This window comes from Callithrix jacchus, chromosome 13, assembly GCF_049354715.1.
Source record: "Callithrix jacchus isolate 240 chromosome 13, calJac240_pri, whole genome shotgun sequence".
Taxonomy (NCBI): domain Eukaryota; kingdom Metazoa; phylum Chordata; class Mammalia; order Primates; family Cebidae; genus Callithrix; species Callithrix jacchus.
The window spans coordinates 15,179,132-15,205,981 of record NC_133514.1 but is presented as its reverse complement, the minus strand read 5'-3'; the positions used below and the strand labels follow the sequence as shown (position 1 = coordinate 15,205,981).

The 26,850-nt window shown below is 37.3% G+C and overlaps 1 protein-coding gene and 1 long non-coding RNA gene across 5 annotated transcripts in view; one reads left to right on the top strand and one right to left on the bottom strand.

Annotated features, from left to right (window-relative positions):
- The window catches only part of PPP2R2A (protein phosphatase 2 regulatory subunit Balpha), a 74,577-nt gene extending 55,712 nt beyond the window's left edge, over positions 1-18,865 (top strand). For all 4 annotated transcript variants that reach the window (XM_035269972.3, XM_002756823.7, XM_078347207.1 and 1 more), the window contains 7 exons: positions 3,378-3,543; positions 8,041-8,153; positions 8,850-9,027; positions 11,396-11,560; positions 12,490-12,659; positions 15,316-15,407; positions 17,870-18,865. In XM_035269972.3, the coding sequence (XP_035125863.1) occupies positions 3,378-3,543; positions 8,041-8,153; positions 8,850-9,027; positions 11,396-11,560; positions 12,490-12,659; positions 15,316-15,407; positions 17,870-18,149 (1,164 nt within the window). In that variant the 3' untranslated portion in view covers positions 18,150-18,865. The remainder of the gene's footprint in view (positions 1-3,377; positions 3,544-8,040; positions 8,154-8,849; positions 9,028-11,395; positions 11,561-12,489; positions 12,660-15,315; positions 15,408-17,869) is intronic.
- An 80-nt stretch (positions 18,866-18,945) lies between these two features.
- LOC103787452 (uncharacterized) lies at positions 18,946-26,845 on the bottom strand. The gene is made up of 3 exons (XR_004732660.3): positions 26,251-26,845; positions 25,642-25,704; positions 18,946-22,834 (listed from the first exon to the last, which is right to left on the bottom strand). It is a non-coding gene; the product is annotated as an uncharacterized LOC103787452 (long non-coding RNA).
- Between the last annotated feature and the right edge of the window lie 5 nt (positions 26,846-26,850).

The window sequence follows — 26,850 nt, the reverse complement described above, 5'->3', positions numbered from 1 at the left end:
ATCCACACATTTGTTAGAAGTATTTTTCATTCTGTAATTTGCCTTTTCATTTTCTGACTAGTGTAGTTATAAATAGAGATTATTAATGTAATACATTTGATCAGTATTTTTCTAAGGGTTACTACTTTTCTTTCCCAAAATCCAGGAAGATAATAGTCTCATTATGTTTTAGAACTGGATGACTTGTACTGTAGCCACTAGATCCGTGTGGCCATTTAAATTAATGGGGAGTTGAGTCCATTCTTTCCCCTACTGCAAGACCCTGTTGCAGTGGTCCCTGTCTCCATGGTTCTCTTTGAATAAAGTCAGCCTTACCACCTTAAAAACAAATAAATAAATTAATATGAATTAATTAAAAATAAATTGTAAAATTAACTTCCTTAGTTGCAGTAGCCACATTTTAGGTGCTCTGTGTGTGGCTAGTACTCACCATGACTAGTGGCCGCCATACTGGACAACGCAGATACAGACTGTTGCCATCAGTGCAGAAAAGTTCTGTTGGGTTGCGCTATCTTAGAACTTAATTATTGTACCTTCACATTTATATCTCTAATTCATCTGGAATCAATTTACATGTGTGGTTTAGGGGAAGGGTTGAGCTTTATTTTATTTCCTATGAATAGTCAACTGACCTAACACTATTTAGTGAAAAGACCATCCTTTCCCCATTGCCCAGCAAGGCAGCCTTTGTCATCATTTAGGCCTGTTTCTGCACCGTCTGTTCTGTTTCATTGGCATGTTGGTCTATCTTCATGCTGGTACACCGTCTTTATAACTTTGCTTTAAACCTCGGTGATGATATCCTTTATATACTAGTCAATTCTGTTTGTATCTCTGTTGAGAATGTGTGATTTTGGTTTTGTGTCCTGTGTTTTTAATGTATGTAAAGTATGTGACATATCTCATTCTGTGTCCTGGTTTGAAAATCTTTATTGAATCCCTGTTATATGTGCCACTTGCTGTTATAGGTGCTGGGGAATAAAGCACATCTAAACTTACTGTAGAAAATATCATGCAAAAAGTTTGTATGGTTAAGATGATTCTCAGAGTGATGATAAAGGCGAGCAAGAAAAGGGGGTGGTGAAAATGCTGTGCAGGTAAACCCAATATGAATTGTTGAAGGATGTGTCACAGTTCTCTGTGACTGTAGGTGAGGTTTCAAAACAAAAATGCTGCCTTCGATTTTGATGCTTTCTCATTTGAGTGGCTCAGTTTCTTTTTATTCAGGCTTGCTTACTGTACTTGGTTTGTGCAGGGAACAGTGCTATCGTGGTCATTATAATCTAAACATGCCCTCCGCAAGCATTAGTAAAAGTTTGCTGTAGCTCTTGGCAGTCTGCTGTTAGTTAACACTAGTACCCATCTGTTTTATAGTCTTTTCTGTTTTGCTACTGCTACTGTCATTTCTACATTACTCTGTCTTGTGGACTTGTTTTTAAAAATTCTGTTATGATCATTTTAGTAAAGTTTCAGGAGAGAGGGGAGACTAGTGCATGTGCTTATCCTGACATCTTTAACTTTTTAAACAGAATTTTCTCATTTTGTGATACAAATATTTATTTCCTGTTGTAAAGAGATGGTGCTTCTTGCAGTCCATTGAAACTGCCATACACCTCTATGATTTGGTTTTTGGATTCCATAAGAGATCATGTTTAGTAGACCTATGTTGTTGTGCTTGAGTCTATGGGAAGATGTTCATGTTCTGTTTCAGATAATAGTTCTGTAGTTTTGTGCCTTTCTTAACTCATCAAATACAACGTGTGGCTCACCCTTGGCCCTTTATATTGCTTACCTTAATTGTGTAGACTGTAACTAGTTTCTACTTTGACTAAAGTTTGACGTACACAAGTTACTTAAATGTGGGGATTCTGTCCCTCTACGCCTTAGTGTACATAGTGCTGTATACTGTAGTCTCTTTAAGTGTTAAATGAAAAACCAGTCTAAAACACAGGATGTGTATTAAAAATGGAGTTGCCTGCTTAGTGGTATTGTGGTTTCCTTGTAGAGTATAATGATAAGCTTTGTGAGACTGGGTGAGTCATTTTAGGTGGAAGATTTGCAGAGCTTTAAGGTGATATTGGAGTATTTTATATATGTAATGTATATGTTAATGGAATAGGCTGTCTAATTTGGTATGTAGGTATGGTGATGAGACCACGACTCTGAGTCTGATTTTTACCCCCTATGTATCCCCATGTGGATCGTTTTGTGGGACACTGCAGTCTTAACATTGGCAGACTTGCTCTGTAATAATTGACACTGCTGTCCAAGGGTTCAAATACACCCATCTGTAAATGAACAACCCAGATAGTCAGGCTACTGGAAAAAACAACCGAAAACGGACTTTCAAGATGATTCAGTGAAGTTTCTTTTTGATATGGAGAATAGCAATAGGCTGTTTTTATTATCAAGAAGTCCTAAACATTTCACTGGATAACTCACTTTTACTTAAAATATTTGACTGTCAGTAATACCTATTTTTTAATTTAAACTTTATCTATAGGTGGTTCTTTGATATAATAGGACAAAAGATGAAATTCTGAATATGATTGTAATTCTCACTTTTGCTGAGATATTAATGCTAACTGAAGTAATCCACAAGTAGTCCCTTTATCAGATAGGTTAAATTATATTCTTTCATAGTGATACTAAATGAAATTAATCATTAGTGTGTGTCTGGTTCATAAGATAACAAAGCCAATTTAAGGGGAGTAAGCAGTTGTTGATGGGGGTGCATGGGGCCATTGCTGGGTAATGCTGAACATGGACTTGATCGGTAACAAAGCTGTGTGTAACAGTGGTTTGGGGGTGGGAGGTAGGGTAACGTTAAGTTGGATCCCTGCAGTTATGCGAGTGCTTCTTTTAAAAGAAGCTTTCAGCAGGGAAGTAACCCAATGATGGGCATCAGAAAGGAAAAGAAGGACAATACATCAGATTAAATAACAGATTGGGAGTTGACCCTTAAGTGGACAGAGCAACAGGGTGTGCTTGTCTTTCTGGGCAAGGCTTTCTTTAATCACTACTTTTTAGGTGAACTCCCTTATTACGGGTGCTCAGAGTTGTTTTCATCAGTATGCCTCCATACTGTTAAATACATATAGTAAATTAGCAATCAAATTGATCCATATTTTAATGTCATTATTTCCCTAATGAAGTGAACTTATTTATTCAGCTTTGTTTAGCCCTTTTTCCCCCCGCTAAGTTTTCTCATTTATTCCTTGAATGTCTTTGGCAATATAAAAAAATGAAATGTAATCGTATAAAGACACAGCTAATGGGCTATCAGGAATTTGCAGGGTCCTTTGCAATTGATTACATATTTGATTCTTTTGAAATATTTTTCAACAGTGGTCCAAATATTTTTGTTTCCATTTTAGAACAAAATCCAGTCTCATAGCAGAGGAGAATATAATGTTTACAGCACCTTCCAGAGCCATGAACCAGAGTTTGACTACTTGAAAAGTTTAGAAATAGAAGAAAAGATCAACAAAATTAGGTGGTTACCCCAGAAAAATGCTGCTCAGTTTTTATTGTCTACCAATGGTAAGTATACATCTTTTCTTTCCATGTGCCCACTGTGTGTACCTCCCTGTTGCACATACCCTGTAGACTGCGTTACTCTTCTCAAAGAGGAATCATTTAACAGAGATGTTGTAAAAAGGACTTTTTCGTATACAGAATGTAAACTCTACTTTTAGTTTTTTACAGTTCACTTGCAGTTTTTAGATTTTCTGAAAGGTCCTCAGATACCAATTTTTTGTTTACTACACCCCTAGTTTGTAGTGGAAAGACTGTGCTGCCACACCATTGGATTTAGGGCAGGTACTGTTTCTGTCACTTCTCAGTCTCGTAATCTTGGGAAGGGAACTAACAATGAATTGAGTTTTCATCAGCAGCAAACTAGAGATAGTAATTTTAAATATTATTATGAATATTAAATAACTCTTTATGTACATCATGAGTGAAAGTGCTCAATAAATGTCAATTGAGTCATCCTTTTTAGGTGTTCCTAAACTACACGGAGTGTTTCAGCCTACAGATAGAAAATACTCAAAGGACGGTCTTCATTCCAGGATACTCTTCAGGAGAGCACTCCTACTTGACTGCCATTAGCATATTGCCTTCTTCCCAGCAATCCTCATGGCTGGAAGGAGATTCCTCTCCTTTTGTACTTGCCCAGGAAAGTTGTTTGTTTTTTGAGACAATATATGTTGCCCACGCTGGTGCGTAGTGGTATAATCATGGCTCACTGCAGCCTCAACCTCCCCTACTCAGTCTCCTGAGTAGCTGGGACCACAGTTGTGTGCCACCACACCCAGCTAATTTTTTTAAAAAATTTTGTAGAGAATGGGTCTCCCTATGTTGCCCAGGCTGGTCTTAAACTCCTGGGCTCAAGAAGTCTGCCCTGCTCAGTTTCCTGAAGTGCTGGGATTACAGGTGTGAGCCACCACACCTGACCCAGGAAAAGTTAAGTGAGGATTAAAAGTTAGTAATCGCTCTATCAGAAAATCCTTTATGATGAATTAGGTGCTTTTTCTTTGTTTTTATAAAAAACTTTTTCCTGTGAATTGTTTGGACTTGGTTGGGGTTTTGAGTCTAAAGGGAATCTTTCTTTGTTCTTATAAAAAACTTTTTCCTGTGAATTGTTTGGACTTGGTTGGGGTCTTGAGTCTAAAGGGAATCATTAGAGTGACTGAGGACATCCTTTAGGTTCTGGGTAGCTGGATCATGAAAGCTCTCCCAGCCAGTCCATTGAGATTTGTACCCTCTGCCTTCTTCTTACACAATAAACTGTATTCCCCTCTCCTTATTAGAAGAAAAATAAACAGAAATAACTATTTGAAGTCTGTAACTCACTGCACCATGGGTGGAGGGAACAGTTTACTTCTGCCATATGCTAGCTTCTAGTCTTGGGTCAGTTTTAATTTATATGGTAAATTAAGTTATTTCAAATAGCTTCAGATATTTTAGGCACTGTTCAGTATTTCAGATATTTGAGACACTGTTCTATGGCATCAGATAATACATAATTAAACCATTTATATAATTTCTACATTTAGAAGTAAATGTCCTTAGTAGGGAATTGTGTTGTTACATTTTATATATTTGAATATTTTATGACAGTTTATTGCTTATAGGGCTAAATCAGCTTTTTTATAAAGATAACTTTTAAAATGTAGGCTGAGGTCAAGAGAATAGTATAATGAAGACCCACATCCTCATCATCCACTTTTGACACTCTTCAGTTCATGGCCAGTGTGTTTCTGGAATGCTTCTCCTTCCCTTCCTCCTCATTGTTATTTGGAAGCAAATCGTATTTCAACTTGTGTGGATTAAATATTATTTAAAGACATTATTGAATACATTGCAGATTTTTGGGTTTTGTTGCTTAATACTAAATACAACTAACTGGTGGGGGGGGGACTGTATTTTTTAATGCTAAAAATAGTGCTTAATAATAGGGTCCAATGTGGAAGGATAAAGCAGATTATGAGAATTGTTTGAACTATTGTTTCTGGGTATGATGGGAAAGGGATGGGAGGAGTAGGACTTGAACTATATATGAAAAACTATTTGGAAAGAGAGAAATTTAGAGAAAAATGACAACATCTGTTGATTCTGAGTGATATCTTTTATATTATTTTGTGTAGTTTTCTCTGTGAGTTATAGTATAGTATCACCACCACCCCCTCCTCCCAATGTAATGGGTGTATATAAAAACTACAGCTGTGGAGAATGGTGGAAAATAGTACCAAACTTTCCAGGTTTGATTAACCAAAATTAATCTTATAAAAAGCTTTGCATTGGCTTCCCATGATCATTATATTATGAACTGGGTTTCCCAGACCATTTTTTACTTAAAGGACTTCATAGTCACCTTCTTCTTACTTGAGTTAATTTAATGTTCCTTCAAGTGTTTTAATTCTCTTTAATCTTCTTTTGCCTCTCTCAATTATGCACTGCAGAAAACGTGAAACTCACCTATTGACCATGGGTCTTACATATATGAATAATACAAAAGTCACTCATAAATAGGATGTGTTTTAACAATGTCTTGTTACGAAGTTTTTAGGGTCTTACCTAAAGCTGCATTCCCTCAAAGGAAACGGCAGCATGGTTTTCCCTGTTCATACCCTCTGCTTGTGGGGAGAGGAACTCTCTTCTTCTGCAGCTTCTGCAGTGCTTTAGTTGTCAGTGTTGATTCAGGGGAACAATTTCCTGCCTGCCTTGTCCCCACTATACTGAAATAACATATCTATCCTAATTCTTATGTGTCCTGTGTTTGTGTTAATGAAAAAAAATATTTTTAAAGAGCTTTCTTCCTGTAAACACTATTAGCTACTACAAACTAATTTTATCTCATCTGAAAGTTTTATAAATACATTGTGGTTTCTTTATTTGGATCTTTAATAAGGAGGATGGATTTAAACAGGCCACAAGACAGTTGGGCCAGGGACAGAGGTGGTGTTATCCTCACCACAAACATTTCTCAAAATACAGATTTAGGCCAGGCTTATACCTGTCTATAAATTGTATACATTTATAAACTAAATAGCACCTAGAAAACCTGTATGACTGAACTACAAGACAGTTATAAACAAGATCACCCAGGGCATAGAAGAAAAATAGATAACAGATTATCAGCGTTAGCAGCTTTTCTCTGTTTATACTTCATCACCGAGAAGGGCATCCATAGGGGCAGCTATCATTCTTCTCTACCATACAGAGATTACCAGGCTAGAGTCACTGGTATCTCTCTCAGTTGTTTTTAACTGTTTTTATAAAATGGCTTTATATACTGTTTTAAACAATTTTGTTACACCCATTGCTTACAGAAGATCATTAGGAATGTGATGCTTTTCTAGAAGAATGGTATTTTATGATTATAATAGTTTTAAATCAATATACATCAGCCTATAGTGATATAAATGAATTATTGAATGGATAAATGGAGAGAAGGGATGCTTCCTGCAGCAGAATTCTAAATAAGATGTGGATACACACTCTTTCCTACAGGGAGTTTAACTTATTTCTCCCTTTAAGTAGGGGCTGGACTTTTAGTGACTTCCTTCCAAAGAATAGCATATGGCAAGGGTGAAAGAGTAATTGTATAGTGGAAAAGCTTGGCAAACATTATCTTAACCAAATGACCAAAGTTACCACCACCAACTGTAAGTCATGTTGATACTATGTATCCCCTTGAACAGTGCTGTGAGAAGTCACTTCACCTCTCTGTTCTTTTCCTAAAAACCCATGGTCCCAGTCTGATCATGAAGAAACAGGCAAGTCCAGTTGAGGAATATTCTACAAAGTACCTCACCATCACTACTCAAAACTGTCAAGAAAAGTTTGTTTTTAAACAGATGCCATTGTATATATCCTTGATACCCAGGAATTTGTCTTCTTGAAGGACTTGGGGATGTATGCCTTTAATCAGTCAGTTTTCTACAGACCTTGTTTCCTACTTTATGAACTCTGATAAGAGGGGGAAAGTTTAAAAAAGGAGGCATCCAGTCCTTTGGAGGCCTCTGTGGAGTCTTTGATAGGATCTGCTAAGAAGTGAGAGCAAGGGAGACCAGCTTTACTATTTTGATTGTACATATTGGCAGTCTAATCAACTTCATTGTTCCCTTTAACTTTATAAAAATTCATTGAGCATATATGAGTATATGTTTACATGTATGTATAGACATATGTGTTTGCATACACCACACATGCATATGAAGTTTTTCCCTCTAGATTTAATTACTTTTAAGGGATAGGGATAGAGACCTAGCTGTGACATGATTTGACTATCACATGGAATTTATATGAGTGCTCTTAATGTAGAAATTTGTGATCTTTGTTCTTTATTTCTATGTGTGTATGGTTTTATTCAGCTGATAATAGGAAATTTTTTAGTAAGTCAGATTAGAGGTTTTTTTAATGGAATTATTTTAGGTGAAATGTGAAATAGCACATTTTATATGCCTTAAAATGTTTTTCTTCTTCTTCAGTATTACCCTTTTATTTTAAGGAGTTACTTTATTTTCTTCCCAGATAAAACAATAAAATTATGGAAAATCAGTGAAAGGGACAAAAGACCAGAAGGGTATAACTTGAAAGAGGAAGATGGAAGGTATAGAGATCCTACTACAGTTACTACACTACGAGTAAGTACATAAGAAGACAATGCCGCAAATAGTGTTTGTGTTCATATTCTATAACTCAGACCCTGAGCAGAGCTTGAATAGGAATAATTACAATCTGTCTCCCCTTTCCCAGTAATTCTGTAATCAGGTAGAACATTGAATGACACTTTTAAACACAGAAACTGACCTACCTAGAGGTTTCACTTTGGCCAGGGACAGACGCAGGACTAAAACACAAGACAGTGTTTCACGCCATCAGACTGAGTCTCAGGTTTGTAATGTTAGCTATTACAAGGTCAAGTTTCAAGATAAATTTTGTTTGGAAATAAAAAAAGTAGTTAATAGATAAAATCTAGCTGTAGCTAAAAAAATACCAAGAATTGGATGTTACGGGTTAATTTTCTTTTTAGCTTCTTTATTTTAAACCATAAACATTTATTAGCTTTGCATGTCTTTCAAGTGAAATTCGAACTAAGAACTTCAAATTATAATAGTATTGCTCCCAGTAAAAGAAGATAACATTATCCACGTTGTTCATTTTTCTTCTTCCCATTTCAACACTTGAAAGGATCAACATCAGTTGCTTTTTGAAATTAAATCTATGTAATACTGTTCTATTTTATGTTCTCAAAAACTAAAATGAAGTTTTCTGAATCATAATTGCTATTTGAAACCAAGCCTTTTGTAATTTCTGTTTTTCATGTGTCTTATTGACAGGTGCCAGTCTTTAGGCCTATGGATCTAATGGTTGAGGCCAGTCCACGAAGAATATTTGCCAATGCTCATACATACCACATCAACTCAATCTCTATTAATAGTGATTATGAAACGTATTTATCTGCAGATGATTTGCGGATTAATCTTTGGCATCTGGAAATTACAGACAGGAGTTTTAGTATCCATTTGGTTTTCTTCTTTGGTGTTTGGTGAAGAAGGCATGTTGTGCTCATATTGGATTTATTTCATCTCTCCTTCATGAATTGATTCATTTTTGTAGTCTCTCTGTATATGTATAGCACCTTATTTTTTCTTTGTACATGATTAATGGAATACTGGAGAAAGTTATTTGCTAAACAAGGGTATAATGTATTGATTTAAAAATTGGATTAATGGAATTTTACGGAATTCGTCTATTGTATCTGTGGAAATAGGAATTTTTTTAGAATTTAGTTTTTTTGTTATAGAAAATCCAATTTCTGAGGGCTGTGCATGGTAGGGCATGCCTGTGATCCCAGTGGTTTGGGAGACTGAGGTGGAAAGATCACTTAAGGTTACAGTGAGCTGTGATCATGCTTCTGCACGCTAGCCTGGGTAACAGAGCAACACCTTGTCTCAAAAAAAATTTTTCTTTTAATCAAATTATGGAATATTGTTATTTGAATTTTTTATTATAGTCTCATTAAGAACAGAAAAAGAAATGCATGCAAGTCGTGATGCATGATTGGGTCAATAAAAATATTCTATGGAAAAAATTTCTCCAAACCTCATTTTTATTGTTTATATTGTACTCCTCAAGTTCTGTGCCTATACAGATGTGTGATACACATAGTATCTGTGCACATGCATATATTTGCATATAGAGATGTATATGAATATATTTATGTTTTTTAAAATTCTTGGTAAATATCAGCAGCTATTACTGCTGTTAGTATACGTTGTACAAATAGATACTATTTGAAAGTTAACAGAGCTTTACATAATTCATACCCTACCAACAGTGTATAACAGTCTGTTTCCTTACACCTTTCCCAGTCTTCTTAGTGACAGAGTTCTCTTGTTGTTATTTGCATTTCTGTAATCATCGTAGACATCAGCATCTTTTCATGTTCATCAGACATTTATATTTCATTTTGTTCTCACCCCCCACCCCACTGGATACATTTATTTATTTATTATTTTTTTGAGATGGTGACTTACTCTGTCGCCCAGGCTGGAAGTCCAGTGGCACAGTCTTGGCTCACTGCAACCTCCACCTCCTGGGTTCAGGCAGTTCTTCTGCCTCAGCTTCCCGAATTGCTGGGACTATAGGTATGTGCCACCATGGCTGGCTAATTTTTTTGTATTTTTAGTAGAGACAGGGTTTTTCACCATGTTGGCCTGGCTGGTCTTGAACTTCAGACCTCGTGATCCGCCCACCTTGGCCACCCAAAGTGCCGGGATTACAGGCATGAGCCACCGCGCCCGGCCATATATTTATTTTTTTAAAGCACTTTGTGTTAAGTAAATTAACTCTATTGTTCTTGGTGCAGTTTTCCTTTTTCACCCTCTTGAGGGTTTCGTTTTGGGATTCTGTTACTGTTTACTGTTTATGAAGATAAATGTATCACCAATCTTTTCTTTATGGCTTTTGAGACTTGTGCCCTGCTTGGACAGACCTCTGTACTCTAAAATCAGCGGTCCCCAACCTTACTGGCACTAGGGACTGGTCTCATGGTAGACAGTTTTTCCATGGAATGGGGTGGTCAGGCAATGGTTTCGGGAAGAAACTTACACCCCAGGTCAACAGGCATTAGATTCTCATAAGGAGCATACAACCCAGATTCGTCATATGTGCAGTTCACAATGGGGTTCAGCTCCTATGAGACTCTAATGCCGCTGCTGATCTGACAGGAGGCTGAGCTCAGGCAGTAATGCTTGCTTGACCAGTGCTCACCTGCTTTGCAGCCCAGTTTCCAACAGACCAGAGACCAGTACCAGTCTATAGCCCAAGGGTTGGGAACCCCTGCTACAGTGATTTAAAACTTGCGTGTTTTATTCTGAGATTGTTCATTTAGGTAGTTTTTAGCACTAAATGTTTTAATCCCAGGCTGGGTGCTAGATTACAGCTCACACCTGTAATCCTAGCACTTTGGGAGGTAGAAGGGGGCAGATTCCCTGAGCTCAGGAGTTCAGGACCACCCTGGGCAACATGGTGAAACCCCATCTCTACTAAAATACAAAAAATTAGCCAGGTATGGTGGCATGTGCTTGTAGTCCCTGCTACTTGGGAGGCTAAGACAGGAGAATTCCTTGAACACAGGAGGCAAAGGTTGCAGTGAGTCGAGCCTACGCAACTGAACTCCAGCCTGGACTACAGAGCAATACTCTGTCTCAAAAAAAAAAAAAGTTTTAATCCCTTTGGAATTTATACACTTTAAGAGTGGAATGCAATTCAGAATTAATACTTGTGCTTAGGTCTGTGAGTGGATTTTAGGTTTAAGGGATGTAGAATTATATTTGCCCTTTTTTTCTAAGTGGAAATTCCTTAATAAAATGCTGTCTAGACATTGTGGATATCAAGCCTGCCAATATGGAAGAGCTAACAGAGGTGATTACAGCAGCGGAATTCCATCCAAACAGCTGTAACACATTTGTATACAGCAGCAGTAAAGGAACTATTCGGCTCTGTGACATGAGGGCATCTGCCCTTTGTGATAGACATTCTAAATGTAAGTTTCTCTTTTCTTAAAATGATTAAAATGTAAGTTTGTCTTTCCTTAAAATGATTATATATTCTGTTTGTCTGAAATGAGCCTTACACATGATAAGTGTAATTACAGAGGTTTACAAGTCTTAAAGCTGTGTGTCCAGAGCCACCTGTACCCTTGGTAATCTGCCTCCCTTCTCATGAGGCATTACAGGTTATTCCCTGGAAGCACGTAGTTAAGCTCTCTTGGAGGGCATGTCTATTGATTGCGAAGAAATGCATTTCTTGTGGTATGTTGTTGTTCTTTGGGAACTTGTGGTTGGGCCCTCTAACTTTGTATTCAAGTAGAGCTGCTCCTTTCTTTTTCCCATCCTCCCTCATTCCTCCCTTCCTATTTTGAGCTTCCTAGGAAGATTTCTTCTGAGAAGAGGTTTCCTTGGCTTAAAAGTAAATAAATAAATAAAAACTTTGGTTTAAAAACTTCAGGATACAATATTCTTGTCTTGTTGAATATTAATTCATGAAAATTGATACATGCCTGTTACCAAAATAATTTTACCTGGCTACTAGAAAATAAAATCCTGGTGTGAATTTGGATGGGCGAGGATGGTGTGTTTCTAATGGTGATATAGGCAGTCAGTGAGGTGTATTGCAGGAATATACCAATAAACCTGGTGCACTGAAGTCAGAAGTCCCAGGTGAGTCTGGTTCTAAATTAGTCACACGAGTCTGGAAGTATACGGCATACTTGTGCATCTTCAACTTCAGTATTCAATTATCCGAAGAAGCTTTCAGGAGAATTCTAGCCAGAGAGATGTTTTCCAGTTCTTTATTAGCCTGGCATTTTATCTCACTTGTAGGGAGTTTGTGAATGGTTGTTTAGGAAATACTTTGTCCAAGCCAGAATATTGTACACTTTGCCCTTTTTGTGTTGTTTTGTTTTGTTTTTAGTGTTTGAAGAACCTGAAGATCCCAGTAACAGGTCATTTTTTTCCGAAATCATCTCCTCTATTTCGGATGTAAAATTCAGCCATAGTGGTCGATATATGATGACTAGAGACTATTTGTCAGTCAAAATTTGGGACTTAAATATGGAAAACAGGCCTGTGGAAACATACCAGGTATTTGCAGTTTTTTCTTTCAATGAGCATATACCCTGTTTACTTTGTATAGAGAAGGATTTTGTTAACTAGGTTTTAATCCCTGTATGGTGTTTGTTCACTATTAGGCCTTTTCCCTCAGAGATCTATGATTATGTTGCTTTTCCTTATGTTAAATGTATATATACTTACCTAGGTTGTGTCGTCTCTTGAGTTTTGCAGTTAAAGTGATTTTGCTACCCATTTGGTTCAGTATTGACATTTTTTTTCTGCCACTATGTACATTTAAAGTGAGGAAGGAAGAGCACCCTTCATTAAGTTCTGGGCAGGAAAGGGATTGGGGAAAGTGGCCAGTCCTAGTAGAGGTGCACCTGCTCAGGTTGTGGGAATAGTTGAACTAGAGATTAAACTTGGTGTGCCAAGTCAAATGGACTATGTTTTGCCTTTCGGCAGATAACTGTTATTTTCTGCTAAAGGAGAAGGGCTTGAAAGCCTTAGCAGATGGCTTTAGGAGTTGTCTATCTGTTGTTGGATGTCAGTTCTTGATTCTCTTATCAGACAGCCACTACTATTGATCCATGTCCACTACATCAAACAGAGAAGAGAATGAAGAAGTACACAGCCTGGAACAGGGTGAGGGCCAGCACAAACCTGTGCTAGGTCCTAGACTGCAGTGTTGAAGTCATTTTAATTTATTCTTATACTTTAGTCATGTTATATATTCTCAATAAACTCAGAAGTACATTTCTCAAACTTTTAAATCCTCTGACAAACATAAACCAAGATTCGATTCAATATGTGAAATTTCAGAATAAATACTGCAGTGAAACAAAAGCCAAAAAGACAAAATACTGCTTTGCTTTCCAAGTATAGCTAACTATTGAGCAGCACGGATTTATTTGAACTGAATGGGTTCACTCATACACTATTGAGCAGCACGGATTTATTTGAACTGAATGGGTTCACTCATACACAGAGTTTTTTTTCATTATGGACATTTGAAAATACAGTATTTAAGGGATGCAAACCCCTAAAATATATAGAGGGCCAAAACTTCATCTGTGAAGGGCTAACTGCAGATTTGGGTATACCTGGGGTTCTTGGATACTGAGAAATGACTTCTATTTGTGTAACTGCCCGGATTGATAAATCATCTCCCAGTTACCCTCACACCATTTCATTCCCATTGTGAATAATCGATTTGAACCTTAGCTTCATACTGATGTATAGTGAGAAACCCTATAACATGCATCCTAAAATGTTGCTAAATTATGATGATCTACCTAATTTCACCTGATGTGCTACTTTTCTACCTATAATCATAGTGATTAAAAGTAGTCACATTATAGGCAAACGTATCATATATAGATACAACTACTTCTATTGAATTTGTACCAGCATTGTGCTGGGTTTTGTGGGACTGAAGGGTATTTATCTGTTTTGTGTGTGGGTATGTTACATGTTCCCCTTTGATCCTAACCCCACGGGAGTTGTTATTCCTCTCTCTGTATTACAGATTTTCACTTAATGTTACAGACATGGCCTGAATCATTCCACTATATTTAAAGTTAAAATGGACACTGAAAATAAGTTTAGCTTGTTTCATATAGAATAGAAAATTCTAACATTTAGAAGGCACCTACTCGTTTCTGCCATTTCTCCTTAAGTAGCTCCTTAAAAAGATGGTGAAATAGACACTTGTTTTTTCCTTTGAGTTACAACAAATACATTGGAACTTTTCTTTGTAATTAATGTTGAAATATGTCAAATTTCTCAGACTACTTTTTAAATATGAGATTTAATTATAAGTAATATCTGATACTTTCAAATTTTTAATACTATATGCCCAGGATAACCATATAATTTATCACCAAACCAAGGCATGGGTATGCTATGCATACATGTGCATTTATAACTGAAAAGACAAGCTTCAGTTAAATTTATGTTCAGAAAATGGTATTTAAGAAAGGAATAGGTAGCTGGATACAGTGCCTTATACCTGTAATCCCAGCACTTTGGGAGGCTGTCCCAGGTGGATCACCAGGTCAGGAGATTCAGGCCATCCTGGCCAGCATGGTGAAACAACCGTCTCTACTAAAATACAAAAAAAGTAGCCGGGCATGGTGTCACGCGTCTGTAGTCCCAGCTACTCAGGAGGCTGAGGCAGGGGAATCACTTGAACTTGGGAGATGGAGGTTGCAGTGAGCCGAGATCACACCATTGCACTCTAGCTTGGCAACAGAGTAAGACTGACTCAAAAAAGAAAGAAAGAAATAGGTACAGTTTCAGTGTTGCTATCAGTAGTTAATAGACTGAAAGCCAACAATAGTGATATTCAGATATTGCTGTAATGTTCTTTTATTAGCCTCTTACTTGTGCCATTTTCAAGTGTTTTTTTCGCCTGAATGTTTTATTCAGGCCTATAAAGAATATGCATGTCACACCCAAAATGGAGTTTTCCCTCGTCATACGAGTAGTAAATAAATGTGCCTCCCTGAAGGGCTTGTGTGTTTATAAAAGGACAAAATGCCTTTATTGTTACTAAGAAGATTGAGATTAATAGGTTTAAAAGGTGCATGTATGTGTCTCTATATGCTTTTTTTTCTCTTTTTAAAGATATGGACTTGGTAAATAATTTTCCTAATTTCACTGCGGTATATTTGTATTTTTTCCGTAGGTGCATGAATACCTCAGAAGTAAACTCTGTTCACTGTATGAAAATGACTGCATATTTGACAAATTTGAATGTTGTTGGAATGGATCTGACAGGTAATTGATTTTAAGTCAAACCTCTCATTCAAATATGAATTTTATTAGAGAAAAGAAACTTAACTATTTCATTCTAAGGCCTAACCTCATTTGTCCCTAGGAATTCCTTGAAATAAATTCAGTAATCTGATACAGCACAGCAGTACTGGCAGATAAGAATTAAGCATTGTATTTTGCTAGTAAATATAAAAGTACACAAATTCCAGATACTCTAAATTATTTAAATGTCTAGAAATTTCTTTCTTTTATGAACCAGATCATATTTCTGACATGCTAACCATTAAAATGATGAAGCTTCAGTTTGGTGGTTATTCCGCCATTAAACTGTTCTAGAAGCATTCATGTGGCAGATAATTCATTTGGATTGTTAGCGGCACCAAGTTTTCCAGATGCTGCATTAACACCCCATACAAGTGGTAACGCATATGTATGCTATGTATGTATTATGTTAACCGTAATATATATGGTTAAAATATTCGGAGTAGTTACCTTTGCTTTTTATCATTAATAATTTTGCCATAGTGTGATTCCTTTTTAGTAAAATGTTACCATTTTTTAAAGATAAAGTAAGTCTTAACTTTGAGTCTTTTAGTTGTCTGTTTGCCACTCGGTTCCAGTAGGACAGAAAGTAGTAAAAGAAAACATGATTTTGGAATTAAACTTAGATTTAAGGTAATTAGAGATACTGTATTTAACAACAGTTTTATCACAGAGCTTAATATGATTCAGGTTTCATGCTGTTATGTGTTACAGAAGATAAAAACTTACAGAATGTTTTCTTTCATCTGGCTTTTGAAATTACCTGATTTTGACATGAGGACTAGTAAACCTAGAGCTCTATTGGTAGCAAACATTGCCTTTGAGTGCACTACTAAACCCGAGGCATCAAGAAGAAAGAAGGAAAGGGAAGAAGGGAAAAAAAGATTAAGAAATGTGAAGAGAGCTCCTGAACTAGGGTGTGGCGCACTGCTACCACTAGGTCTTCCTTGTATTGTTGAAGCAGGATAATTAGCGACTGTATGTTCTTTCCTGAGAAGGAAATTATTTATTTTCCTTAATCTTAAAATTTTTTTTTTAATTATTTCAAACTGAGAGAAAATTTGTTAGAATAATAAAGAACTCTTCATTTGGCCTTTACCCAAGTTCCCCTGTTGCTGTTTGCTGTATCAGATGGTTTATTCTTCCTTTATTTATAGCTGTGTTTGTCCACAGGTGCATGCACATGTGCTCACACACACACAACTTGTCTGCCACACATGATGCTCATTACACTGAATTCTTAAATTAGTATTTCCTGACAAAAACCCTTTCCCACACAGTGACAGTGTAGCATCCAAAGCAGCGTTCACAGTGAGGCAGTACTGCCATCTAATCCACAGACCCATTGAAACTCACAAGTCACTGTAACTGTGTCCTTTATGGTGCAGAAGAGTCGGTGTGGCTCAGTATCCAATCCAGAGTTTGGTTGTCATCTCTTGTTACTCTCCCTTATTCTGAAAGAGTTCTTCAGTCTCCTTATCTTTTGTGACCTCGGCATTTTGAAGAACATAGGCTGGTTATTTTATAGAATGTTTCCTTGCGATTAGATTCGGACTATACATTTTTGGCAAGAATGCCACAGAAATACGGGCCTAATTGATACCTTTTAAAAGTTTCAAATAGCCACAGAGTAGGTGCCCTAATCCATTAAAACTTCACAAACTCAAATGATACAGATATGTCAATCTAAATTGCATAAACCGTTTTCAAAGAAATTGTTTTATTGTCTTCAGGGGTTGATTAAAATTGTTGTCAAGTGTCCTTTAAGAATTGACATTACTAAATAGATAATCATTTATACTTTGAACAATTCCCCAGTATCCGGTAATCCTTGTTTACAGTAATAATTTGAACCGTGTGGTAAGCAGTGGTAGCAGCAGACCCTTTCCAAATTATTAAGAGCTTCGGACTTAACCAAGTTCTGTTTGCAGGATACTTAATAAATGTTGAGCAGTAATGGGTGGCAGGTAGGACTGATAAGGAAGTGTCTTGGGCAGTTTAAAAACTTTGCCACCCCTTCAAACTGATACTTATACAAATATTTGCTTAAAATAATTTTAGTGGTAAAAGTAAAATGAGGCCAGGCACGGTGGCTCATGCCTGTAATGCCAGCACTTTGGGAGGCTGACGCAGGTGGATCATGGGGTCAAGAGATCAAGACCATGCTGGCCAACATGGTGAAGCCCTGTCCCTACTAAAAATACAAAAGTTAGTTAGGCATAGTGGCACGCTTCTATAGTCCCAGCTACTCGAGAGGCTGAGGCAGGAGAATTGCTTGAACCCGGGAGGTGGAGGTTGCAGTGAGCCAAGATTGTGCCATTGCACTCCAGACTGGGCAACAGAGCCAGACTCCATCTCCAAAAAACAAAAAAAAAAACTCTTGTTCCTGCTTGTTTGACTGAGTGTTCTGTCTGCTTTCACAGTGTTGTCATGACTGGATCTTACAATAATTTCTTCAGAATGTTTGACAGAAACACAAAGCGAGACATAACCCTAGAAGCATCGCGGGAAAACAATAAGCCTCGCACGGTTCTGAAGCCCCGCAAAGTCTGTGCAAGCGGCAAGCGAAAGAAAGATGAAATAAGTGTTGACAGCTTAGACTTCAATAAGAAAATCCTTCACACAGCCTGGCACCCCAAGGAAAATATCATTGCCGTAGCTACTACAAACAATCTGTATATATTTCAAGACAAAGTGAATTAGGGTTGGCATTCCTAGCAGAAGAACCCACTTCCTGCTTAGTTGAGATAGTTGAATCTAGCATTCGTTCCTATAAAAGAGAGAGGTCCATTGTGGCACCCCTTTCCAGTGTTTGACAGTGTGCCATTCGACAACACATTGTTATAGCTACATGGAGAAAGCTCTGTGGATTCATCACTGTGGTGTTCTCCATGTCTGCTAGCCATTTAGGTAAGGGTAGGGCACTTTTAATTTAAATGACTTATTGCACCATCTTGCCTAATGGACTAGATTGGACTGTATCAACATTGATTTACTCCACTTTTTATGCCTTCCATTGTGATGACGTCAAACACAGTGAAAGCCTTCAGTCATGCTAAGGGATTTAATTGTGTATCCTCATTACTGTATCATTTGTGGGGTACACCCCGTCCCCCTTTTTTTAAATTAAATACAGCTCATTCTTACTGTGGCTTGTAGCATTCCTCCTCTTCTGGCCTCCTGGACTCCTCCCCTTCATCTCTCTTACCCTTGCCCCTCCACCCGGTCTTGGTGGTGGTATATTAAAAAAAGAAAGAATGAAAGCACACAAAATGAGTCAGTTTGGGGTCAGTGGTATAAGGGGGTATATGTTGCGAACAAATGTTTTCATAACAGTTGGCTGTAATCACTCCTCGCCGTGTCTGGCACTGAAAATAAGGAAAAAAACCTACTACTGAATAAAAGTGACAAAGAATGGAGAATCTGGTTTTCTTTTTCTTTTTAACCTACCTCTTAAAGCCAATATTTTGTGTCATATTTTAGGCACAGTGAAACAAAATGGGTTTTCATTGTTTTATTGGTATTTTTGTTAATTATTTTTAACAAGTGTTCTTTTACATGCAGAAGGAGAGGTATTGGTTATGTATGAACATATTTTGAATATATATTGGTTTTATTAAGGATTTCACAATCTATAAATGATATTAGAATTTTTTCTTTTTACCGATGTCATGACAGTATTGGATACGTTTTATCTCAACTCAGTATCTTAATGAAATTGTTGTAAATGGGAACCAAATTTGTAGAACTTAATTTCTAAATACTTTCTACAGTGCTTAATTTCATTTTTGCCTTACTAAATACTAAGTCAAAGACTTCTAAAACATTTTTAACAAGTTAAAAGTTTTTTTGTCATTCATAGAGCAGAAAACTAACATCAAGTGACACTGCATTAAATCCTTTTTTTTTTTTTTTTTTTTTTTTTGTATTTTACTGCTATCAGAATGAAATATACTTTACCATAGATACTTTTCTTCTATTTTTGGTTTTCCAAAGCTATATTAAAGACAAATTTTTAAAGGTACAGCGTTCAAAAAGTGCTTAATGAACTCCCAACAGCTGCCTCAAGTAAAAATCTGGTCATCTGTATATGAGTACATTTTCCCTAAATGGTGATATCTTATCCAAAGATGAAGAGTGCTCCTATTTTTAATAGGTAGAATGTACCTTTGTCAGTCTTGCAGAAGCTTTAATGGAGAAGAAATGGACTTTATTTTTGAAAGGTGAATTGAACAGGCATTTATATTATTAGAGAATGGTAGTCTTATTTTGGTTGAACGTAATATAACAACCTTGAATTTCAGAGGACTCAGTGCTTCTATGTCCACTACCTATTTCTATTCAATAATGAAAAAGAATCAAATGAGTCGACCGTGATTCCCTCTACACTACTACGAATATTATGTCTTGTAAGTTAACATTTTTAGCACACAGAAGAAATTTTATGTAATAAAATTACTGTATCTTTTGGACTTAACAAATTTGAATTTGTATTTGAACACATTGATTCTATGTCTGATAATTCTTAATGGCACTATTACTAATTTATTTGGGGATCTTGGGTCCATTCTTAATTTGTGTTATTTATTCTTCACACTTGACTTGCAAGTGGGATATTCCCCTGTCAGAGTGTCAAACAGTGATACTCTTCCTCTGTTCTGACTGGACAGCTTTCCAGATCTTTTTGGGAGATTTTCCTACAACTTGGTTGTATGTCTTGAAATAACACCACCAAACAGCTCTCAGAAATTCTTTTTTGATTAATCAGTAGCTATGATGATTCTCCTCCATTACACTAATGATTAGTTTATATATTTAAGAGAAATTATTGCTAAAATTAAAATGCCTCTATCAAGGAATGCTATTATAAATTATTGTTAACATTCTCAAGTATTAATTTTTTAATTTCATTGGTGTAGCAAACTATAAGCCCAGCCACTCATTTTACATGGCCATGGTTAATCTTTTTATTAATAAAAATTATACTTAGAATAAACTTAGTCTTGTCAAGTTGCTTGTATTTCCTATTCTCTTGCCATTAATACACATGCATATATATTCCATCCCTTCTCTTAACCTTTTAGAAAAGATTGTGGTAGGAATGGACTTTCATTCTATTAACCACTTTTTATCTCTAGTTAGTGGCTGGGCAGGAAGAATTATTTTATAAATCTGTCTAAACACATGTTTAACCATTAACTGCTGGATGGTAAGCTTGTGTGCAGCCTTCTATCTCTTGGAATTTAAAAAACAATGCATCTATGCAATTTTTTCATTTCAAATTGCGAATTTTTTAAACCTTAAATGTGAGTTATTAAGCTAGAGAGAGGAAAGCAGGTTCAGTGTGTGACTATTTTTTGAGTAAGGTGTTTATTAGGAAATTGTGCACATGTGAAAACTATGCATGCTGATAAACAATTTTTATCTTTTTTTTCTACTACACAGAAATTCAAATTTAGATAGTATTGTGTATTTCCAGAAGAACAAAACCAATGCCCTGCAAAAGATGGGAAAGATAGGCATATGCTGGGTAGTCAAGAATCAAGTCAGTTACTTGTGCGTTTGAAAGCACCTCTATTTTAGTATCTTTTTTATCTGTTCAAATGGTGATAGTTTAAGCTCTGTGTGTATGTCTTACCATGGTTAAAAAGGGGGCTTTATGCACCTCTTCCCCTCCAAAAAAAGCCTTGGGAAATGACCCTCCTTTTTGTAATGATGCATGAGATCAGAACGTTACAACTCTTTTAATATCAATAAAATGCTTAGCGATTCTATGGAATGTTGAGGTGTTCTCAAGATGGCAGAGATATTTTTGTAATCAAGTTTGTCTCAACACTTTAGGCACAGTGGTATTAGACTGTAACATCTTACCTCTATTAGAATTAAGAAACACCACTTTACAAGCTTAAAGTTAAGTCTCTCTCTAGCTCAGTGCTTATCAAAGAGAAGGCACTACAACGCTTAATTTCCTCTAAAAGGAATTTGGCAAACAAACTGCCATAAGGGGAAAAGCTACTACTATTTGTGTTTTTTTTCAAATGTTCTACTCATGCTCCTTTGTAATCTGAATAGCAACACGTTCGTTGAGGACTTTCCCACTAGGGGGCAGTGGTGGGGAGCGGTGGCTCATGCCTGTAACCCCAGCACTTTGGGAGGCTGAGGTGGGAGGATCACTTGAGACCAGCCTGGGCGACAAAGCAAGACCCCATCTCTACAAATTATATAATATCTTAAGAAATATATTTTAATAGGTCCAGGCGCGGTGGCTCACGCCTATAATACCAGCACTTGGGAGGCCGAGGCAGGTGGATCACGAGGTCAAGAGATCAAGACCATCCTGGTCAACAAGGTGAAACCCCGTCTCTACTAAAAATACAAAAATTAGCTGGGCATGGTGGCGCGTGCCTGTAGTCCCAGCTACTCGGGAGGCTGAGGCAGGAGGATTGCCTGAACCCAGAAGGCAGAGGTTGTGGTGAGCCGAGATTGCGCCATTGCACTCCAGTCTGGGTAACAACAGCAAAACTCCGTCTCAAAAAAAACAAACAAAAAAGAAATATATTTTAATAAACCACTAGGGGGCGATCGTTAAGTCTTGAACAGCAGTGGTGAGGTATTTTTGAGAATGTATAAGCGGGAGTCTCTGTATAGGAAGGGCTTCATTATTAAAAACAAAATCAGGGCCCAAATACAGCACATTGTTTGCCCCAAACTACTGTTCTATGGCCCTTGAGTAAATATTTGAGAACCTAGTGGAGGGGGGACACAAATGCTCACTGGGATGTCATTCCATTGTACTACAATAAAGTAACTAGAAGTAGTACAAGTCATGACATCAGAGTGGGCATTTGGTTATGGCCAGCTGATTTTTATATTTTGCAAGTAGGTTGCATCAATATTCATGAAGGATATTGATCCACAATTTTTTTTTATATTTTAAGGTGACTGTCCAATGCTGATCTCATAAAATGAATTTTCCTCTCCTGTATTATTGAAGAATGTGGACAAAATTGGTGTAACTTCTTCCTTCAGTGTTTGGTAGAATTCACTAGTGATAATTTATTAAATATCGTTCTATCAAAGGTCATATCACTGAGTCACTATAAGGAGAACGTTTGTCCGTTTTCAGAAATGAAATATATTCCTGCTCTATTCACTAAGTTGCCCAGCAGTGTTAACAGAATGAAGCATCATAATTAGAGTTTGTCAAAAACCATTTTGCTTTGTTACAGTATCTTTGAAAACGTTAGTTTTTTAGCCTAAATCTGTATCAAACTTTTGCTGTCCAATGCTTACCTTAGCAGTCCCTACAAAGATTGACTGAGCAGGTAGTGTAGTTGTCAAGTAACAGCAAAACGGTTAGGATATGCTGGAGTGCCACACTAGGGACCCTGTGAGGTAAAGAAAATATAAAATAATGGTAATTTTTTTTGAGACAGGGTCTTAAACTCTGTCACCCAGGCTGCAATGAAGTGGCCTCATCATGGCTCACTGCAGCCTTAACCTCTTGGGCCCAATCAGTGCTCTCATCTCAGCCTCCCAAGTAGCTGGGACTACAGGCACCTGCCACCACACCCAGCTAACTTTTTAAAAGTTTTTGTAGATGTTGCCCAGGCTGAGCCTGACTGAACTCCTGGGCTCAAGTGTTCCTCCCGAGTCCACTTCCCAAAATGTTGGGACCTGGTAACCATTTGAGTAAGACCAAACCAGGCAAAACTACTCATAATGGGTATGGTATAATGGAGTCAATGCTCAAAATAATAGTAAAACATCTTGCAGACCCCACATCGGTTTTTTGTTTTTTGTTTTTTTTTTGAGACCGTCTTACTCATCACCCAGGCTGGAGTGCAGTGGTGTGATCACCGTTCACTACCATCTTAACCCTGAGCTCAGATGATCCTCCCACCTCAGCCTACCGGGTAGCTGGGACTACAGGTATGCACCACCACACCCTTTTGTATTTTTTGTAGAGATGGGTTTTCACTATATCATCCAGGAACACCAGTGCACACCAGCCTGTGTGACAGAATGAAACTGTCTCAAATCATAAAATAACAAAAAGTAAATTTTTTATTACTCAAGTTTATTACCTTATCAAAATTAATCATAATAACAGTATTTATATCCTAGCTATTGCCACAATCAAGTAATAGAAGTACATCTATATCTAAAATGAGAAAAGGGGCCAGGCGTGGTGGCTCACACCTGTAATCCCAGCACTTTGGGAGGCCAAGGCAGGTGGATCACAAAGTCAGAAGTTTGAGACCAGCCTGACAAACATGTCGAAACCCCATCTTAAAAAAAGCGGGTGGATCACTTGAGTCAGGAGTTCAAGACCACCCTGGCCAACATGGTGAGACCCCCCCCCCCATCTTTATTACTAAAAATACAGAAAAGCTGGGCGTGGTAGTACACACCTGTAATCCCAGCTACTCAAGAGGCTGAGGCATGAGAATCGCTTGAACCCGGAGGCGGAGGTTGCAGTGAAATGGGATCCTGCCACTGCACTCCAGCGTGGGTGACAGAGTGAGGGGGAAAAAAAGATCAACTAAAAAATGGGTAGCAGAGGTAAAGGTGGACGTTCCTTGCTGGGCATTAAAAGAAACTTGACTAAGGAAAAGGATTGGGAGGATTATATAAATATATATAAAGGTTAACTGAACAAAAATTAAAATCTCAGGTGAACACAACTAAGCAACAATAATAGTAAAAACCCAAACAATTATCTTAATACTGAGTTTGAACTGAGGACAAAATTATGACCATGTTACAGTGATAAACAGGGATAGTTATGAACATCTGCATCAACTATAAGGAATGAAGATACAAGAAGAAAGAAACATACTAGGAGTAGGAGATGCAAATTCACCTCTTGAAATCCATGACATATAAAGGGGTGAAAATAATCAGCTGTATGAAAACTTAAATGACATTAGGTGTTCCAACAGATATATCAAATCTGATTTTGTGAACACAAAGTATACGTTCTTTTCAAATACAGAATAATCCCCAAAAGGGATCGCAAGTTAGGCCCCAAAGGTCACCAAAAAAAAAATACTCCCAAACTGAAAATAGTACAAAAACCCAATCTGACCAGGGAAAAACTCTTAAATACCCACATTAATAAAGAATGAAATAAACACCAGATCTAAGAAGTTAGGAAAGGTTGACGGTGACTGCCAATGAGTACAGCCTTTCATGGCGGGGGAGGGGGGGTGGCAAAAGTGTTCCCAAGTTAGACTATGATGGTTACACAACTCTGTGAATATGTAAAAAACATTGAATTGTGAATTTTAAGCGGATGAATTGTATAGTATGTGGAATATATTCCAATGGAGCTGTTAAAAAATTAGAATTAGGGAAAATACAATTAGGAAACAGGAATTTAAGACTCAATAAAATAGATAAACGATTAGGTAATATATTCAAGAAACAAATAGAGGACAAACAACATAAAATAAGAAATAAAGGTAACATCCTATAGAAACAGCTTTCCTAAAAGCACCAGGCCCCAGTCCTTCTGTACAGAATTACAATATTTCCTTAAAGAAAGTAATTTCAGTGTCAAGGAAACTTTCTAATTATTTTCAATAAAATGAATATAGTAACTTGGGTGAGTTGACTCATGCCTGTAATCCCAGCACTTTCGGAAGCTGAAGCAGGGGGATCCATAAGCCCAGGAGTTTGGGACTTGCCTGAGCAACACAAGGAGACTACATCTCTACAAAAAATACAAAAAATAGCTGGACATGATGGCAGGCACCTGTAGTTGCACCTACTGGGGAAGCTGAGGTGGGATGATCACTTGAGCCTGGAAGGCTGAAGCTGCAGTGAGCCATGATTGCACCACTGCACTCCAGCCTGGGTGACAGAGTGAGACCTTGTCTCAATAAAATAAAATAGCATATGATTAATAAAAACTTTTTTGAATGTTTAAAACCTTTTAAAAGGAGTTCCTAAAAGGAAAATAGAACAAAGTGGGATCTCGTAGTACTGACTGGGAAAACAATTCTATAAATATGTCAATAATCCCTCAATTAATCTATTAATCGAGTTCATTTCTGACCAAAATCTTAAGAGTTTGCAAAGGGATTTGATAAATCAATCCTTTTTAAAAAACCTTTTAGCGTGGAATTTTTCAAATATATTTAAAAAACTAGAGGAATACTTTAATGTACTACCTAGCTTCAATAATTACCAACATATGGTCAATCTTGGACAAGTCCACTTTTAAGTTTATCTGCAGCATAGTCATTAACATCTGAAAAAGGCAAATGCAGACAAAGTTTGTTAGCTAACAGAGGTATTGTAGGTAGCCCTGAAACAGTCACATTTTTGTGAGCATTCGGAGAGTGACAAAGGTGCAATTTCAAATCAGGGTAGACAGGATGGCTTAAAATTAGTATTATTGGATCAATGGGCTACAAAACTGGGAATAATTGAAGTTAAACAATTTACAGCATATGGAGAATAAATTTCAGATGGATTAGAGCTCTAAATGTAAATTTAAGCCTCTAAGAGAATTAGAAAAAGTTATAGGGGAATTGTAGATTAATAATCTTGGTGTTAAAGTCTCCTCAAGCCGTGTAAGAATGACAAATCTGATTACATGAAAACCTTAAGCTTCTACAGAGTGAAAAAAAATATTAAAAGACAAGTTACAGACTGAGAGAAACATATCACTCATAAACCAGGCCAAGGAGACTGGACAAACACGAAATGTATATCGCTCATAAATCAGGCCAAGGAGACCGGAGATGTGAAGCAGGAGGTATGTTTTGGAAAACATTTAATGTTACCCACGTACAGGATAAACGGCTTCCCACGTCATGTCCCAGAAATCGATTAGGGCATGGGATTTGGGTGATTACTTTCTCCTCTGTTTTCCTGATTGTTTTCTCTTTTTTCTTTCTCTCTTCTGTTTTCCTGAATTTTTCTTTTTTCTTCCTTTTCTTTCACTCTCTCTCTTTTTTACAATGATGCTGTGTTTGTAATTGACGTTTTTTAAAGTCTGTAGCAATTAAATTTGGGGGCGGCCTTCCCTTGTTTCCTGAATGGAGCGTTGATGTTTCAGCGGCTTTATCTTGAGTTTACTCGTGGAGGCACCTAGGTTTGGGGCTTCCTTTGTGTCCCCAAGACATCTATTGCAGAAGTGAGTCCTAAGAGGTAGAAAACAGAAGCATGCGCAGAGCTGGGTGAAGCAGTGTGGAGCTCGCGTGAGAGGAGGCTCGGGCGCTAACACATAAGCGCACTTCCTCATTCCGCTTCTCCTCATCTTCTCTCCCAGTGCCACCCGCATCACTCATCCCATCCGGTCATTCCAAGTCACACGCAAGAGTTCGTTCCTGGTGCGCGCGTCAGCCTAAGTCTCGCGTCTCCACTTCCGGGGCCCGCAGGTACACGCCCT